Genomic DNA, 19,387 nt, shown 5'->3' on the forward strand with positions numbered 1-19,387 from the left:
TTTCTGTAGACTGAGTATTCGGGTTGTCAGATCTCATGACTTGAAAGTGAAAAATGTGGCAGTAAGTTAATAGTCACAATTGCCACTAGATGCGTGTAATGAAAGAGCCTATGGAAGGCGCAGCGAACAGCTTAAAACCAGCTGCCTTCCTGATGCAATACTCTGTTTAATACCCGGAGAAATTAAGGTTTTCAATCCGTAAACAGTAGCCTGCATACAGGGTGTTCACAAAGCAGGCAGATCATATAAAATGGAGAAACTATCTAGTACGAGTTATGAATAATTAAGGGTATGTCTTTTGACGGCCGCTTGGCGTAATGGGCAGCAAGCCTGCTTCCTGAGTCCAAGGCCGTGTGTTCGATTCCCACAACTGGAAAACAATTTGTGCGATAAACATGAATGTTTTTCAGTGTCTGGGTGTCCATCTGTATATATTAAGTATTTATGTATAATTATTAATAAAAAATATTCATCAGTCATCTAAGTACCCATAACACAAGCTACGCTTACTTTGGGGCTAAATGGAGATGCGTGTATTGTAGTTGTATATTTATTTATTATAATTTTGTAACCTGTACAAAACCTCGTAATTCGCTCAACTCCTTCAGATTTTTTTCCATTTTATATCATCTGTCCGCTGAGTAGTGCATGCCACTGCCCGTAGATCATTAAATAATATTTATTGTGAAGCCAGGCATAGGTACCATGCCTATGGTATACCTGAAGATGATGCTCCTCAGAATAAGAATAAAAAAATAGTTGGAAAATCCAAAAGTGCACGCCTCATAATCTCATTCATTACGATAAAATTGAGATTATTTGTAAATAATAATTAAACTACGTCTAATTATACCTTAAAAAGTAATAGCTTCAATTCCTCAAAATACTGAAGCCTATAAAAAAAAATCAACTCGATAAGTGAAGTATTTCGCCCGTTATCGTGACCACAAGATACGGAATCTGCACATACAGACACACGGACGTCCAAGACAGAACTTTTTTTTAACAAATTTTTGATTAGTTTAAATAATAAAAGGAGATTTAAAAATTTCATAAGTGTTAAAAATAGCGTTTTTTCTTAACATTTGTCTATTTATATTTACTTATTAAAGAAATAAAGAATAAAAAAGTATCATTTTAAGTTGGAGAATCACTCGGTGTGTGTAAACTGACAGTAATACCCACCTCAACGCTTCGCTTATGAGGCGTGCAATAAGTACAAACCGAATATCTTACTATAATGATTAATGTTAAAGGCGTAAGTGTTTTTAAATCGTGTTATTAATCATAGACACTGCATAGTCATTAAATATTTTTGATGCACGCAAAGTTCATCTCACGCAAACTTACGAGTACGACTTCGTCCGCTTCACTTCCTCTAAGTATCTAACCTACGCGGGTTTCGTAATACAGCTGAAGATAAATTACGTAAAAGGCACTTTCACTGTAACTCAATACGTTGTATGTTTTAGTAGCGCTAGATTACAGATGCATTACAAAATTTCGTTAGCAGACATGTCTATTGAAACTGAATACCTACATACATTCATTTTTAATGCCATCATAAATATTAAGTGTTATTTATTGACGTTTACTGCATGGACTAAACATTACCATCGTAAACGCGTGCCATCTTCGAAATAATGTTACTCGAACGCAGTAACTCTTTAATTTTAATTAGAATGTCCAGAAATGGCGTGCAGCGGGTTTCTTACCAGGGTATGCATACAGCAGGAAAATTGCATTAAACTCCAAAAATCCTCCACCTATGAGAGTTGTATATCAATTTTAGGGTAGGCACTGCTTTTGTACATGTATAAAGTGCACGCCATTGATGTCCAGTAGCCAAATGGTTAGAAGTTCGTCTCCACTATCTGGGGGCCAGAGTTCGAACCCCAGCACACACCTCTAACTTTTTTAATTAGAGCTATTACAATATCACATGCTTTAAAGGTGAAGGAAATCATTGTGAGTAAACCTGCATGCCTGAGAGATCTCCATAACGTTCTCAAAGGCGTGTGAATCCCACCAATCCGCATTGGGCCAGCGTGGTGGACTACAACCTAAGCCCTTCTCATTGTTGGAGGAGATCCGTGCCCTGCAGTAAGCCTGTAATGTGTTGATAAGATGATGAAGATGTCCAGTTCAACCTACATTGCTTAACCTTTTACCTCGTTGACGATCGGGAGTTCTCTTGCCTAATACATTTCCAACCAAACCGTAAACAACTCAATTAAAACTCTATTCAAACTCTACTTTAAGTTTAAGACATACGGGAATTGTATGATCTAAAAACTCCTTTGAGAAAGATGTCATTTGGACAGTAGGAGGTCTATGGTAGGATGATGATTAGAAGGGGAAAATTTTATACTTCTTCCTCTATCTTTGGTAGCTATGGTTACAAAAAATAAGAAAAGTTTACGCTCTCGTGGATTCTATTCAAATCTCATGCACACCTGTGTCTCACTATTTATCAGTGTAGGTATATATATAGTATAGGTTTCACCTATCAGACTATTATGAGATGGCGTTAAAGATTTAATAACTTGCTTATCATACACTGTGAGACAGACTTCTTTCATAGTGACGTTTGAGACTACAGGTGATAGTTCAAGCGCCCATGTACTTACGAGTATGTGGATATTTTAAAACAATCATGGCATTAGCGGGTAACATTGTGAAAGTTATCAAACTCGCAATGCTACTTTTATCTAACAAGCGTAACAACTTGATTGGGGTATTTTGGCGGAAATAATTGTTTACTGGTATTTTTCCATACTGTGTCACTGGTACTAACTTCTCACGATTTCACATCAATTTTCTTTGATAAAAGGAAAGTAGTGAGCAGAATTTCGGTTATCTTGTACCATTTTTATTAATGGGAAGTTAGTAATTTACTCGATTGCGATGAAATGAAAAAACATTTTATTGTACACCATAGGTACGAGTATGTTACAAAACAAAAAAAGACATATTTACTTAAAATAAAGGCGGACTTATCGAAGAGATCGCTACTTAGCCGAGGATACGATATTAAGTAGTGAGGATGAGATTAGAGAGGTGCGACATAACCTGATAGCAGCGATATACAACTCGCAGTGGCGTGCATAGAGGGTATGCACAGGCTCATCATCATCATCAACATCATGTCAACCAATTGACGTCCACTGCCGACCTTTCTGTTTACTATGTTCTCCAAAACCTAAGATGGCCTGGCAGCTTAAAAAAAAAAATGTTTGCTGGCTTCGGCCGTAGCAAGTTACCACCCTACCGACAAAGACATGCCGCTAAACGATTAAGCGTTCCGGTAAGACACCGAATGGAAACCGATTAGGGGTTTCAGTCCCAAAATGTTAGCACGCTGCCATCTAAGACTGCATCATCCGGTGAGATTGCAGTCAATAGCTAATTTGTTGTGAATTAAAAAAAAAACAGTATTTTTCAGCCCATAAACTTGCATTAAATAAATAAGCCTCGTAGCTAGAAGAACAAACCGACAATCATACTTGCGCATTTATAATAATGGGAGTTCCACCAACAAAGGGCAGTTCCAGACCGGACCAGTTTCTTTTAATTATAATATGCATAAATGTGTTTATTATCCCGCATATAATGAGAATCGTAAATCTTAAGCGAAACTTCATTATAACATTTATCTTGGAAATAATAAAAAGAAGTACTTAAGCCGATATTAAATATTTGTGGGCCGTATGGCCGAATTGTACGCGTCATTTTAAGAATTCAAACATCTCAATTATGATGACCATATGGCTGAAATACTAATGAAAGGTCAGTCGAGCTTTCGACTTATGGATATGGAGATGTAGATCTTTATAATAATAAATAGTTGGAAAATCCAAAAATGCACGCCTCATTCATTACAATAAAATTGAGATTATTTGTTAAACTACATCTAATTATACCGTGAAAAGTAAAAGGCTTCTATTCCTCAACATACGGAAGCCTATAAAAAAAACCATTTAGTATTTCGCTCGTTATCGTTACCACAAGATACGGTATCCGCACATACAGACGGGGACACGGACGTCCAAGACGGAACTTTTTTAAACAATTTTTTTATTAGTTTTAATAATAAAAAGAGATTTAAAAATAGTGTTTTTCCTCAACATTTTTCTATTTATATTCACTTATAAAAGCAATAAAGAATAAAAACGTGACATTTTAAGTTGGAGAATCACTCGGCTTGCGTAAACTAACAGTAATACCCACCTCAACGCTTCGCTTATAAGGCGTGCAAAAATGAGTTTTAGTTTCCGATAAGTTACGACTTCACTAAAAATATTAACTCAATTGAAATTATTCGCAGGCAATATGTTATAAGAATATTATGCCATGGAGATGTAGATTCTACAAATAATAAAGAATGGGTTTGAGTTTCCGATAAAATATCATTTTATTTATTTTATTACTAGCCGTTTCCAGCCCGCTTAGCTGGGCGAATTGAAAAAGGAAATAAATTACATTTTATGTTTCATTTTTATTTATTTTTTTCATATTTTTATTATTCTCCTTTTTTTTATTTTTGTATGAACATAAATAGGCCCCGCGGATAGAACTGTAAGCATCGATATTGTTTAGACTTACTCAAATTCCAAATTCCATCGATTTAGCCTGTATCTTTCATCCAGGTGATTTTTCTCACTAATATTCATTGTAACTTTCAATGTGCAATCATTTCCGTGCCTTTCTTCCAAAAATTAATAATAATTGACATGAAGAAAAAAATTTGAAATGAGCATTGAAAGTTTAAGTTAAAGTCATTGCAAGTCTCATATGTGAAGTTGAAATCGGTTCAAGTGCGACGAATTTTCTGTTAACTAAAATTTTCTCCGTGACATCAATTTTTTATAGAAAATTAATTGTGCATGTTTTTTATGAATTCTATTGGAATAAGTAACTAAATTTCTTTTCCACATCTCATGTGCTTGGAAAATGCATTCATTTTAATCTGTTACATTTCCGCGATCCCGCAATAAAAGAATTCGTCGGTTATGTAGTCTGCAAAAGTAAAATGAATGTAAAATTCTTAGTCCGTTGATTGGATAGCTACATGTAAAGTTAAGTTTTTGAAACCTCTCAATGACTTTTTCTCCGCTGCCAAAAAGACGATTGTTGTAAGGAAATACACGAATATCCCTATATACACGAAGATCCCCACCAAATTTGGAGTCTGCAGAAGTTACAGGTTAGAAATAAAAATTTTAGATTTTAACACCCACCCCCGCAATTCCTGTCGGAAGTAGACTTTATTGAAATCCATTTTGAGATGTTCTTTATGTGAATAATAAAAGATTCCCACCATATTTAGAATTTTTAGAAGCTATATTTCGAAATTGAAATTTTTTATTGTTAACACCCACCCCCGCGAACCTTATTGGAGGTGATTCATTGTAAAATCCGCTCGAAAATCATTTTTATATTACATATAGAACACTCTCACTAAATTTGGAGTCTATAGGAGCTATCGCTTGGAAATTGAAAATTTTCATTGTTAACGCCCCCGCAATCTTCTTTGGGGTGGGATATCGTAAAATTTGTTCATAAATCATTTTTACATCACTTATAGAAAATTCCTACAAAATTTGGAGCTTGTAGGAGCTTTAGCTGGAAAATTAAAAATATTAATTGTTAATACCCACCCCCGCAACCCCCTGTGGGGTGAGCTATCGTAAAATTCATTCATAGCCTATTTCTACACCTCTTACAGAAGATTCCTACCAAATTTGAAGTCTATAGAAGCTATAGTTTAAAAAACGGGAATTGTTCATTGTTAACGCCCCCGCAATCCCCTTTGGGGAATGAATTTCTTAAAATCTATTCATAGCTGACCTCTACATAGCAAAAGTAATATTCCTACCAAGTTTCACGTTTCTAAGTCTTATGGTTCCCGAGATTTCGTGGTGAGTGAGTGAATAGATGGGAATTCTTCGATTATCATCGAAATTTTTAACTTTTTATCGGGCTTTTTTAAAATTTTCTTACATACAAAACTTTCTCCTGACAATTCTGAAGATAAAAAAAGCCCAATTGGTCCAGCCGTTCTCCACTACCGTGAGTAGATTCTTAGCTGAATGTAAAAAACCATAATCCGTTTAATACACTCTGTTGAAATCCATGAAAACAAAAGAATCAAGAGAAAACGTTTTTATTAGCGGGATAAATGTTCATAAAAGTAAAACAGCAATAAAAAAATGAAGGAACGTTAGAATTCGAAAAATAAATAGCCATAAACCATCTAGGAAAAATTTCGCATCGAATGGTGGTAGTTTCATGTCGATACGATCAGTGGTTTAAGCGTGATTGAGCCTCAAAGGAACACCATTTTCATTATATATATATAGATTACCAAGGGACTTGTAACTTACAAGTCCCTTGGAATATAATTTCAATTCAAAGACACGGGCCATTACAAAACCATATACCTACTCAAACCCACAACACAATTCTGTAGCTTTTGCAGACGATATGCAGTTTTAGTATGACCATTTCTAGTAAGTCGATTGTTATAACCACGTTTATAAAAGAAAAGTGTTTTGTCTAATTAATACTATATTGTATTATGAAAATTGAGCTTAATTTGCTATAAACCGGGAAAAGCAGGAGAATCGCACGTTTCGCATCCTCAGGAAATGTTGACTTTATAATGAATAAAGATTTAGTCTTAACAATTATCCATTATAAACTTCAGAGGCAAACGTGCGTAGAGGGTACATTGCCGAAGATCTGTTTATTGTGGAGTACAAGGATTAAAGAAATTAAAAATTACACCATACATATCTCGGATTACCGCAAAGTAACGCCTGCTTCTATCCAATAATACAATATTGTATGTTGATTGCTATATGAATAAAAATACGCTTTCCAAACGAGTAAATAAACTGCGTAAATAAAAAAATTCGACACTAGATGCGATTTTTTACAGAGCTAAGACGCGAATTGGAAACATACATGTATTCAATTAAACTTCCGATCTATAGATCAATCATTGAAACGTAAATAACATAAGAATAATCTGGGCTATAAATAGACACCTACTTTAGCATTAGTAGAAATAATGAAGCTTGCGAAACGCATGTCGATCATTACAAAGATAAAATCAAGACGTGATCTTATAACACAAAATAAATTATTGATGGAGATATTTCTGAGTATTGCCATAGTCTATAACTAAAGTTTTTTTTTTCATAACATTATGACTATTTTTCGTTAATGCTCCAAAACAAATTTGCAGGTCTGTTGTTGAGATGTTTTTGCGTAGGCAGCAATAACAGATTGTATCTGTTACATTTCTCTTATAGTAGGTATTATTGTAATAATTAAGTGTTTTGTTATTTACATAGTTACTTGAGGGATGATGGGGCTGGCATATCCGTGTTGGATAAAAGTCCCAAATAAAGAAGATTATTAAAAAAAACAATTTAGACACGTCAATTGAATTCATTTCAGAGATCTCTGCACAAATTAAATTGGAACTATTATTCACCAGTATTGATTAAAGCTATGTTATAAATGTGACACACATACGCCACGTAATTTTGGGACGGTTACTATCGCAATCCAGTTTAAGCATAGTCATTCGATACTAGAAAAATCATTGATTACAAAACGCAAAGTCTGAATAAACAGATCTACGTACACCAACGGACGATCCTGTATCAGTCTTACGAAGAATGTCATCCTGAAAAGTATTTTATAAATAACCTGTAAGGAAATATCACTTTGAAATTTTATGTACTGTATATATTAGCACTTACCTGAGATAGCCCGAGTCGGTAGCTGGTCACGTCCAAGTCTAACGCCAACAGCATATCGTCGACCACTTGGCGATCTGACAGCGAAGTAGTTTGGGATGTATCTGCGTCTTCACTTTCGGACGTCGCTAAGAGTCGATATCTATAACAATATATATTCATTAGGGTCTTGAGATCTTATTATATTAACCACTAACTTACAAATTTATAAGATACATTTCGGTAGTCAATAAACAAACTCACTCACAGAACATATTATATGAAATTACAAAAATAAAAAAGTTTTAATTAGAATTTGAAAGTAAGCAACATAATTATTTTTACCATAAAAATTTTTGAGGCGAATTTAGAGACAAACTGATATAAAACCAAAAAATAACAAGTAATGGCTTTACTTCAAAATACGTGATTAACAATTTTGTATTGCTTAAATTTATTTAAGGTTCGTTTTAGTTCCAGAAGGTTTTTTTTTATTTTATTTGTAGCCTGAAGTGCTCCAATGTTGGGCAAAGGCATTCCATTCCTTGTTTCACTTCAAAATCATATCAAATCAAAATACCCTTTATACATCATATAAATTTTATTTTATTTATTGCTTTGTATATACAAAGCAATAAAAAGCACAATTGAAAGAAAGTAACTAAAGGTTCAAAAGGCGGCCTTATCGCCTTAAATCTCTACCAGGCAACCTACCACAGGACACAGTTAGGTCACTTCTACCTATTTAAAAGTAATATTTATACAAAGTAATGTCATTTACCTTCTAGCAAATTCAGACAGCGGCATATGTTCAGGGAATCCTTGCTTATACAATCTCGCCGCATCGAGTAATTGGAAACCACGGAACTGGAAAAAAACACCTTTTAAGTCATCTTGAAATTATCTATGAAGCGAGATTTGATTCGAGTTAAATAAAAGATTGAATTCTTCCTGATTGTATTCTGCTTGTATTAGGAAGCCGCACGAAGACGGTCTAAAGCTTCAAAATCAATACATTTGTTACAGCAGACAAGTACACCTATCAAGAAGTATTAGGCACTTTGCAAGAGTTAAAATTCAAAAATATATCAAGTAGGCCCGGCCCATAGATGGCACCTATGATGCGGGCATTGCATGAAAAATGTGTTCACTGTAGTGAGATGAAGGCGGTAACCATATTCGTAAACTTAAAACTAAATCTACGGGGGTTCCAAACGCGCCCTGGTCTAAGATGAAGCCCACAACAAACTTAGCCAGGTGTTCTTTTTTGTTATCACCATCTCACATTTGACAAAGTGAAAAAATTGTTAGAAGAGAAACTTAGATAAATTTTCATCTTTTCCCCGGGGATATATTTTTCTCCTGCCCATACTAGCCGTGTTTTAAGAGGTTCTAAACATCTGGCCGTGGTTAGATTAAGTGTCGCGGTACACAGCTGCTAGTGAGGAATGTGAGCTCAATACACTGCTAAATAGCTGTGTTAATATTGTGTGCAACGTAAATTTGGCATAAATAAAAAACTTCCAAAGTACGTACTTACCACTGAAGTAGGATAACACACCAATAAGTTATGCGTCAGAAGTATGTTATAAATTATACAATAAGTTAAAAATTATAAATATTAACAATTGATTTTCGGGAGTGCAGCTTTTTTTCAATTTGAAGCTTCTTAACTACTCTAAAATTATAAATTACGATTTCTGATGGATGGCATCAAAAACGTAGACTTTAAATCTTGACTTGAAATTCATTGTATTAGGAATCCAACGTTGTCTAAGTTTGCTTTGAAGTGCAAGAAAGCTTCTGCTTACCTGAGACCGCAGTAATGGAATATTGACATCGTCCAGAGACTCGTTCAGTTGGTTAGTGACGAGACAGCATACGAATTGCACGCCCCCGGCGCCGCAGCGTCTCAGAGTGTCCACTATGCCATCGGCAACAAACTTCGCTTGCAAGGCCGTCGAGCGACGTTTCATACCCGCTGTTCCTGTAATATTCCGTTAATATAAGTATCGAAGTAGGTTATTACAATTTTATAATTTCTAAAGTGTTTTACCCACACCTGGAAGAAATATTAATTTTATAAATTTAAAATGCATATAGAAAATTTCGGAACCGACAGGATTTTCTTACTAGATGGCGTTACAGTCGCTATAGAGACTGATGTAAATACATATACTAATTTCGATATTGGCAGATGGAGAGCCGTAACTTAGTGGTCAAAGCGCTCAGGCTGCGATTGCCAGAGGGATGCAGGTAATCCTGTCAGTTCTGAAAATTCTTAAATTTATAAAATTGATATTGCTCCCAGGTGTGAATAAAACACTATATGCATTTTAAATTTGAAAAAAAAAGAACATTACATTTCTTTTCATTTTCGATTTAGCCCATCAATAAACATCCGTGTATTATTGTTAAATTCCTTTCATATCGAGCACATATATTATCCAAGCACAGCGCGAAACTAGCAATAAAAAAGTTTTCGGTTGTAGCCACAAAAGGCGCAATAATTTAACAAAAAAGGAAATTTATGGGAACACATGGTGATAGTTTATTAATCTTACATACAATCGAGCTGATATATTATCAAAACTATAATAGGAAAAAAGTTGAATATCGGTAGCATAATAATGGTATTATTCTACAGATATTTGCTACACTGTATAGGCTCCAGAAAATAGAAAAATAACTCCATAATTAAATACATATAAATAATCACTAATCTAGAGCATGTCAGAATTCGAATACGTGGGGATTCGGTCATGAGATTAAAGAAAACTTATTACTCTATCGAAAAGTAAAATATGTGTTATAAATTAAACTGTCATGAATGATACTTACATAACAAAGGCTCAAAAAGGTTAGAACCCAGAGCCGTTAAGGCAGTATACAAAAAAAATGTTTGATTTTTAGAAAGTGCAATAATACATTATCTAGGCAACTTTATTAACTAAAACTAAATTAATCGCCAAAAATACATATATACCTACATGAAATCCACTAAAAGTAAAAAAGTCAACTGATACTGGAATTTCAAAACAACATACTTACTGTCCAGATAGGAAAATGCTGAAGCGATTTAATATCTGTGGAGTATTTAATAAAAAAACTTATACCTTTATTATGAAATCTCTAGCTTTGATTATGTATTATGGTTAACAAGAACTAATATGATGAATAACTAGCCAGGGATTGCAGAGTGCTCACGATATAATTAGCTCCTTGTCCTCTTACCAGAATTAAGAGATCGCCGAATAATTGAGGCTCGGCAGAATGGAGAGGCATCGCCTACAATTGAAAATTCAGTAAATACTATTTCCTCTTAAAGCATGAACTCCTAGTATTAAGAATCGATGAAAGTATATTATTTCCTAATGATCTGGACTTATTGGTTAGTGTCATTTTCAAACTTAACTAACGCTCATCAATTGATTTTATATATGATTGTGTAAGAACGCATGTTTAATTTTTTGAATTTGAATTAGAATTTGCATTTGCCACTTATGAACGTTGCCTGGCAAAGATCGTTTTTCAAAGGCCAATTGTGCAACTATTTATTAAATGTATCGTCCATGTATGAGTTCATTGGTGTACAATATGTACAATTTCTTTATTTCTTTGTCTTTCAGGGTATAGTTAAATAAATAAAAAAACATATTACATCCATCGCCATGTAGTCCCAAAGTCAGCGTAGCTTGTGTTAGGGCTAAGATAACCAATGAATATTTTTATGAATAAAATATATAAATACTTATAATAAACACCCAGCCACTGAAAACATTAATGTGATAAACATCGAACCCAGAGCCTTCGACTCGGAAAGCAGAAACACTGTCCACTGCGCCAATCGCCCGACAAGTTAATAATGAAACAATAGTTACCAGTAGTGAGCGTTCTGCGTATAGAAGATGCCCTACGGAGCGTGGAAGCGTCGCCCACAGCGGCCGACCAAGCGCCCACGCCGCAAGCGCCTCGGGACCACGACGACAAGCGACCAATGTCTTCACTGTGGAAACAATCAGGCAAACTTCTTATCATTATTATCATTATACCATGGATTTAGAAAAAAATCATCATGAAAAAGCTTTAAGCAGCTCCCGAGACTTAAGCCTATATGGTATACACATAGAAATCTTAATAACAAGACATTAGTATGGCCCAAAGTAAACCTCACTTTATATAAAAGAAATGTTTATTGTATGGTAATAACAATTTATAACAAATGACCAAATACTTTAATTGGCATACCCCTGCCTATTTGGTTTACTTTCTATTATTTAGTTTTAAGTTGGCATTGTAATTTAATTTCACAGTTTTGATACCTTAATTTTCTGACATTTTGTATAAAATGGAAAAAATATTTTATAATTAAGGTGTTGTTATAATTTGCATGCCATAGAATGGCAGATTGTAGCACGGAACTTGTTATGTTTTATTATAAGATCAAATTTGTTACCCTGCAACCACGCAAATAAAGAATTGGATTTGAAATTTGAATTTAGAAATAGCCTTTAGCATTTTAAGTACAGAAAACACTTGTCGCCGATAACAGCTTCCAGCGAAAACACACGCGCTAGGAGTCATACATTTATGTTTTGCACAACGTCGTACACTAGTTGCTTTAGAGGCAACGTAGTTTAAAAATGAAAATAAAGTCGCTAACTGGTAAAAATGTTTTCTTAAAATTCGAGTGCTCTGAGTCTCGTTCGCGGCGACAAGGTCTGAGTTCTAGGTTCTAGATAGGTACCTACCTACCTAAAACCTACTACTAACTAGGTTGGAGCACGCTTGGATATCCAGCTTTTGTTTTTAAGGTACTCATGTTAGGCGTAACACAGTTGCCAGGAGAGCTTTCCACAACTTAGTTTTACTTATCAGGAAAGTGGATAAATTACGTTTCGTGCGTGTTCTGTGCGTAACTTGCGCTTGGAAGACGATATTAAAATAGTCGCTAGATATCCCTACAATAGGCGCAGCATCGTCATCATCACCAAATGATGGACGTTCACAGCTGAATATAAGTTTTTGTAGGGATTTCCACAAGCCACGGACTTTTTCCTAGGCTTGTATCCAGTGATGCTCTGTAACCTGATGTCGTTTGAGCTAGTAGGTATGCTAAAGGAAACGAGGTCGACGCTACAGCACTACAGCAATGTTGCATCCACGTCCATCGGACGCGTCATATGGTCTGGGAAGATGTGATTTTTCAATGACTAAATTAAAGAAAACAGAAGCAGATTTGTGTATTAGGTATATAATGTAATAAATAGTAAGTAGAAATAATAAATGCGATAGGTTTAGATTCATATGGTCTGGGAAGATGTGATTTTTCAATGACTAAATTAAAGAAAACAGAAGCAGATTTGTGTATTAGGTATATAATGTAATAAATAGTAAGTAGAAAAAATAAATGCTATAGGTTTAGATTCGCTTTAACGTACTTTTGGCTTTCCTGTAGTAACGTATGCGTCTTTTTTGTGACAGGGTTCTCTCGGCTTGCTTTCACCCATCCGCTGACGTCGTACAATACAGGGTTAGTGCCCTGCAAGATATAACACAAATTAATCATACGATTAAAATAGAACAGATTCGTTTTTCATGCTTATTTATGAATAAAATAATACACATTTAACTACTTCGCTCTCTGCTGATCGGCTAATAAAAATAAAACAAAAAATACTTCAGGTTAATTTTTCAGGTTACAAGCCGAAATTACTTTAAGCCTTCATCAGTCTTGACTTCAACAGTCAGCAAAAAAAAACAAAAATGGTTCTGGCTACAGATTTACGTAGTTTCAGGTTAAAGAAAAGTCTGATATAGGAAGGTAGCAAAAACTAATCAAGTATATAAATTTAAATTCCTTATAAAAAATTGTAGGACTGGCAGAGTTTGCACCCAAATTTCTCCGCCCTTGGCGTCCTGAGTTCTTTGCCAACTAATCGATCGTATCGCCGATGCCGAAAATAAAAGTAAATTAAAAAGCATAATATTAAGTATAATGTCAGCTTAGGTAATTAGGTATTATATATCTATAAACTTTATAATTATGCATTAAAAATTCCTTGACTGAATAAAATGAATTTTGTAGGAGCCATTTCTTCAAAGCTTGTTTGAATCTTCTCAGTAAAATCTGTATATTTTGTGGTAACAGATAAGAATGGGCACTTTTTATTGCACAATTATTTAATATTGTTATACCAAGTTAATTATTACTAGTAAAACTAGTAATCCAGAACTTCGGGTACAAATAAAAAGAGTTCAGAATCCTCTTGAATCGTACGTAAATTTTAATAAACATTTAATGCACCTGTAAATGCTGCAGTATAAATTGTCTATTATGAGGTGCCTTCTTGATGAGGTAGTGAGTTTGGTGAGGAGCGCCGTAGTGGGTCATAACACGCTCTAGGAACGTGTCATCTGAAGATCCAGGATACATGGACTCCTCATCTAGTAACCTTGAAACAAATGATAAGTTAAAAAAACAAGCTCAAATGAGTTGGTTATGTTTATTTAGCGGAATAGGCAGAGTATAATAAAAAAGTAGGTATATAATAATCCCGATCCAGCTATATATTTGGCTGTTTCCAAATAAATTGCTGAGTATTCCAAAATAGAGTTCAAATAACAGAAACTTTTATTGAATCTCTGAAGTTCTGCGAAGCGAAAATAGTGTATGGCACTTGACCATTTTTCTGAATAAATATTTAAACGATGTATACGATTAAGTAAAATTTTCTCTACAAAAAAAATAACAAAGTTACTTCTAACGCAAATTTGTATTGTTGTTTTTATGTAATTTTGGTTATGTTTCAATTTATACAAAAAAGTGGAAATTGAAAAATGCAGCCAAGTAGCATTTAGGTCGCATTTTAGTTGGCAATGTTCTGAAATCGAATCCGGTCATGCTACGCTCATAAAAGCATTTATTTGATCGCCTTAACGTTCGGGAAAAAATCCAAATGGCAGTGCAACCGATAATATGGTAGTCTTGACCTGATTCCGTAACTTAGACAGTTTTCGGACTATCATATTTCTTAACAACATAAATCCGGACGTGCGTATATATACATATTATGTTTTAGACCACCAGGGAGTTAAGTTTGTTTTTGATTCGGGATTATAAGTTATTATTTTGATATTGAAGGAAACTACATATTATTACTATTTTAAGATGTTTTTTAAATAGTATTTATGTTATCAAATTAATGATAGTGACCATAGTAGTCCACGTCGGTCACAGTCCCGCAAATCCGCTTGTGAGCTTCGCACAATTGTATTCTGTGGCGCTTTGTCCAGCAAATCTACCATCGGGCCCGGATTAACTGTTTCCGATAGCCAATCTGAAACAAAACAAATAGGTTTACAATTATATTATTTCAAAGGCCGTGGGTTCGATTCCCACAACTGGAAAATGTTTGTGTGATGAGCATGAATGGTTTTCAGTGTCTGGGTGTTTATAAGTATTTATTTATATTATTCATAAAAATATTCATCAGTCATCTCAGTACCCATAACACAAGCTACGCTTACTTTGGGGCTAGATAGCGATGTGTGCGTTGTCGTAGTATACAAATATACAAAAGTGTATGTTGAAAATAGGCTGTTGTTATTCGTGAAAATTTAATGGACTTTCTGCTTAAAACAGTACTATTTCAAAATTATAGTTTTATATGGTTGACAACAAGGTCATAGGAATCTAGGCGAAAATGTCAAAACAGCAAGCTAGCCATAATTGTAATCATATAAAAAGTTATGACAAGCCAAAAGTAAAAGTCCGAAATGAAAATGACAAAACATTCTTAATTAAAAAAAAAAAAATTTAAGAATGTTAATTCTATTTAGTAATAAGTTAAATAAAATTTAAAAAGTTAAAGAAAAGCCTAAATCGTACTTTGTTATCGTACGGTTTAGAGTAGGTCTTCTTATTTTTTTAAGTCCTAACCTTGTATAATACCGTCATTGAATTTTTTTTATTACATTTACAATATTAGTAAAATTTTAGTCTTAAGGTTTATAATTAGACAAGTAACTCACATAGTTATTACAAATATATGGGTATATATATAAATAAATAAATAAATAAATATACTACGACATTACACACATCGCCATCTAGCTCCAAAGTAAGCGTAGCTTGTGTTATGGGTACTGAGATAGCTGATGAATATTTTTTTATGAATATAATACACATAAATACTTATAATATACAAATAAACACCCAGACACTGAAAAACATTCATGTTCATCACACAAACATTTTTCAGTTGTGGGAATCGAACCCACGACCTTGGACTCAGAAAGCAGGGTCGCTGCCCTCTGCGCCACTCGGCCGTCAAATATGAAATATATTAGTAAAAGAATTAACTGTTTATTTTATTATAAAATAAAATTAACAATAAAAAAAACAGCATTATAAATAATATTTAATTAATAAAAAAAACCTAACGAACCTAACTGTTCTTTAACGAACTTAACTTAACATTTAAACTTAACTACGCTTTATTTTTAGTACAAAAGTTTATAAAAATATTCTCGTTCCTAAATTATTAAACTCAAAAATACCAAAAGGAAGTCAAAGTTGCTACTTCGGTGATTGTGAGAGTAATTCTCGATTTTTCATTTTATAGAATTGTGTGTATTTTTATTACATTTTTCAAGTTTAATTGATAACACCCATATAAAGTCACTGAACAGCGTCTTAAATACAGATTGGTGACGGATTAAACCGACCCGTCACCACCATCGGTTGCCCGTGTAGCATGGACTTCACACGAGAAATTGAGCGCGCATTGTATATATACCACCGAATGATAAAAACTTCGTTAGCGCGAGTTAGGCGCGCTGCTCTCATTGGCTGGAACTGCTGGCGAGTCTGACGTCATGTGACCATAATAGAAAGTGAGCACGTTTTGCCGCGTTTATAAATAGCATTGATAAGGCGCGTTTCATATTGTCGCGAGTCACAATCTAAAGTTTACACAGCATATTGAACTCTACCTCAACAGTTTAACTCACAAATTCCAACGAATCCAACATTATGTTAAACGCGTGAGTCTTACTTTTATCTGGGTGGATAGAAATTTGTGCTTTACATTTCGGAGATAGAGGTTAATATGCCGTGTGAAGTTGTGGATTGTCGCTTCGATGCGATTGGATTCTACGTCAAAGTGAATTCAACGAAGGTTCCTGTTACATTTTTATTGTAATCGTCGTTCCGCCACTACTGTACATTTGGTATATTACAGGGTTCAGTATATAAAACTTTGAAACGGCTTTTAAAACGCTATTTAGTTTTAATTTTACCCAAATTTTCTAAATCCTTTAGAGTCAGACATTAACTTGATTTAAGTTTTTAAGAAGTCAATTCCAACGCAAAAATTACTATAATCATCCATCCAGATGGTAATTTAAAAAAATTTATATACGTAAATATGTTATTGTGTACTGAAGGCTTAACATCGTAATTCAACAACTGTACATACAAAATTTTCTTGGTGGTCGAGTGGTAAAATATTCAAATACAGATCGGTTCAAGCTGTGTTAGATATAAAAATTTTCTGATATACATTCTCAGTATCAACTTGGAGTGAGGAATATGGTGGTGTCAACCCCTATTCCTTGGAAAAATCGCTAAGCCTTCAGTGCCGGTTAATCGTAAACACCCACCAACCCGCATTAGAGCAGCGTGGTGGTTATATTCTAAAAATCCTCTCTCCTATGGTAGAAGAGGCCTGCGCCATCATGATGACTATGATAGTAAATTGAAGTAGTGTAAGAAGTGAAGTAGCTTGTATACTTATCCAAGACTTATAATGACTCACCCTCTTCGGCTCCGTCATCCAGTGTGATGCCCTCTTGCGCGTAACGCTCCCTTGGGGCTACCAACATAGCTTCGTGAAACACACCTTGCAGACGTTCCTGCAAATAAAGACATTTCAATGCAAATAAATAGAACTGACTGCATGTGGGCTTTGCTTAGACCAGGCCGCGTTTGGAACCCTCGTAGCTTTAGTTTAACGAATGAAGTTATCACCATCACTTAACATTAATGGTAACATATTATATGTTTGAACGCTCCATAATTGCCTGTGATAAGGAGGCAATGAATAAAACATTTTTCAATTAAAATTTGAATATGAATTTGCATATTATTACAAATATTGTAGAGCCTAACATAGCATAAGTTGTAGTACGTAAAATTAGTTTCTCTTTTATGACCAAAATTATCGCATTGTCATAGCATTAAGTATACTGCATACTAATATGGTTCTTAACGATCTACCCCCAGCCTTTGATTATAAAAGTTGTCTGGGGGATATCGCTTTTCTTTTTTTATTATCTTTTACAAGTTGGATCTTGAATGCAATCTTATGCGGCGGTAAGAAATGACGCATTCTCAGGTCTTGAGCGGGCTAATCTGTTAGGTTAGGTTAGGTTATTTTCCTGGATAAGTATCCTACGTCCGTATCTAGGATGCAAGCTATCTCTGTGCCAACATACCTGTAAGTAATTTGATAATAGTTTCGATAGCGGGGCACCGCTTTGCTGGCCGGCACACATAGGGTTGTCCGCACCGGGTGTGTCCAACAGTAGTATGGAAGCTGAAGTCCTGGCAGATGTTGAGAGGCTTCTGCAATTTTAGTTTAAAGTAAAAAGTCAGTCCGAGGATTCCAGTGTTAGAATTACGTAAAACAACGTCGCTTACGTCGCTTTTTTGGTTTACATGTCAGCTATGATCGGAATAAAGTCACCACCCCTGATCTTCCCGCGGGTGTCGTAATAGGCGTCTTAAGAAATTACTAATATTTTTAATTATGGTGGCAATAATATTTACATGTTACAGTTCATGAAATATAGACCGCTGACCGACAGACGCACGGAAGCATGAAAGGACGGAAAAAAGTACAACAGAGCTTTACGGAGCCTTTAAAATGACGTAGTCAGCTATCATACTTAAAGAATAACAAGGGAGATGTCTAAATAGATTATATCTGAAATATGGACTCATCAATTCAATCATGGAACTAGATTGAAATATACATTTTTTTTTTATTTCACTACAAGTTAGCCCTTGACCTAGAAATCTCATCTGATGGCAAGTGATGGTGTTGTCTAAGATGGTAGCGGGCTAAACTGTTTGGGAGTATGGCAGTATATTTAAACCATACCTATTGTTTCTATGCCACATCGTACCGGAACACTAAATCGATTAGCGACACATCTTTGCCGGTAGGGTGGTAACTAGCAACGGTCGAAGCCTCTCAAAAGACCATTCAAGAGAAAATTCAGCCCCTGCCGGGAACCGAACCTGGAACCTCCAGCTTGAAACCACAGCGCTCAACGCCGCGCTGCAAGATGCTTAATTGGTCAATATTTACGACCTCCCGTAAATGTTATCAATTAAACATCTTGGTAAGTATCTAAGTATCTACCCGTTAATATATAGAGAAATGGTACCTGTTGACTAAAGCAGCGACGATGTTAAACGTTTCATTGTAGAGTCCAGCCACAAACGCATCAAGCGCCTCTGATCCCGGCGCTTCTTTCTCATTCGAGGGTGACGGCGTTCTGTCAAAGATACTGCGATAAATAAATATACTACGACAATATATATGTAGCCCCAAAATAAGCGTAGC

The 19,387-nt window shown here is 34.8% G+C and overlaps 1 protein-coding gene across 6 annotated transcripts in view; it reads right to left on the reverse strand.

Moving 5' to 3' along the window:
* LOC120627972 (unconventional myosin-XVIIIa) overlaps positions 1-19,387 on the reverse strand; it is a 281,655-nt gene that overhangs the window by 150,389 nt on the left and 111,879 nt on the right. For 4 of the 6 annotated variants that reach the window (XM_039896114.1, XM_039896115.1, XM_039896117.1 and 1 more), the window contains 11 exons: positions 19,209-19,319; positions 18,252-18,381; positions 17,573-17,669; positions 14,968-15,091; positions 14,059-14,206; positions 13,193-13,293; positions 11,633-11,757; positions 10,986-11,039; positions 9,563-9,738; positions 8,533-8,618; positions 7,776-7,914 (listed from right to left, as the gene is read on the reverse strand). In XM_039896114.1, coding sequence (XP_039752048.1) covers positions 7,776-7,914; positions 8,533-8,618; positions 9,563-9,738; positions 10,986-11,039; positions 11,633-11,757; positions 13,193-13,293; positions 14,059-14,206; positions 14,968-15,091; positions 17,573-17,669; positions 18,252-18,381; positions 19,209-19,319 — 1,291 coding nt within the window. The remainder of the gene's footprint in view (positions 1-7,775; positions 7,915-8,532; positions 8,619-9,562; positions 9,739-10,985; positions 11,040-11,632; positions 11,758-13,192; positions 13,294-14,058; positions 14,207-14,967; positions 15,092-17,572; positions 17,670-18,251; positions 18,382-19,208; positions 19,320-19,387) is intronic. The other 2 variants (XM_039896116.1, XM_039896118.1) reach the window with 1 other exon arrangement.

The sequence above is a fragment of the Pararge aegeria genome, chromosome 12 (genome assembly GCF_905163445.1).
Source record: "Pararge aegeria chromosome 12, ilParAegt1.1, whole genome shotgun sequence".
NCBI classification, from domain to species: Eukaryota; Metazoa; Arthropoda; class Insecta; order Lepidoptera; family Nymphalidae; genus Pararge; species Pararge aegeria.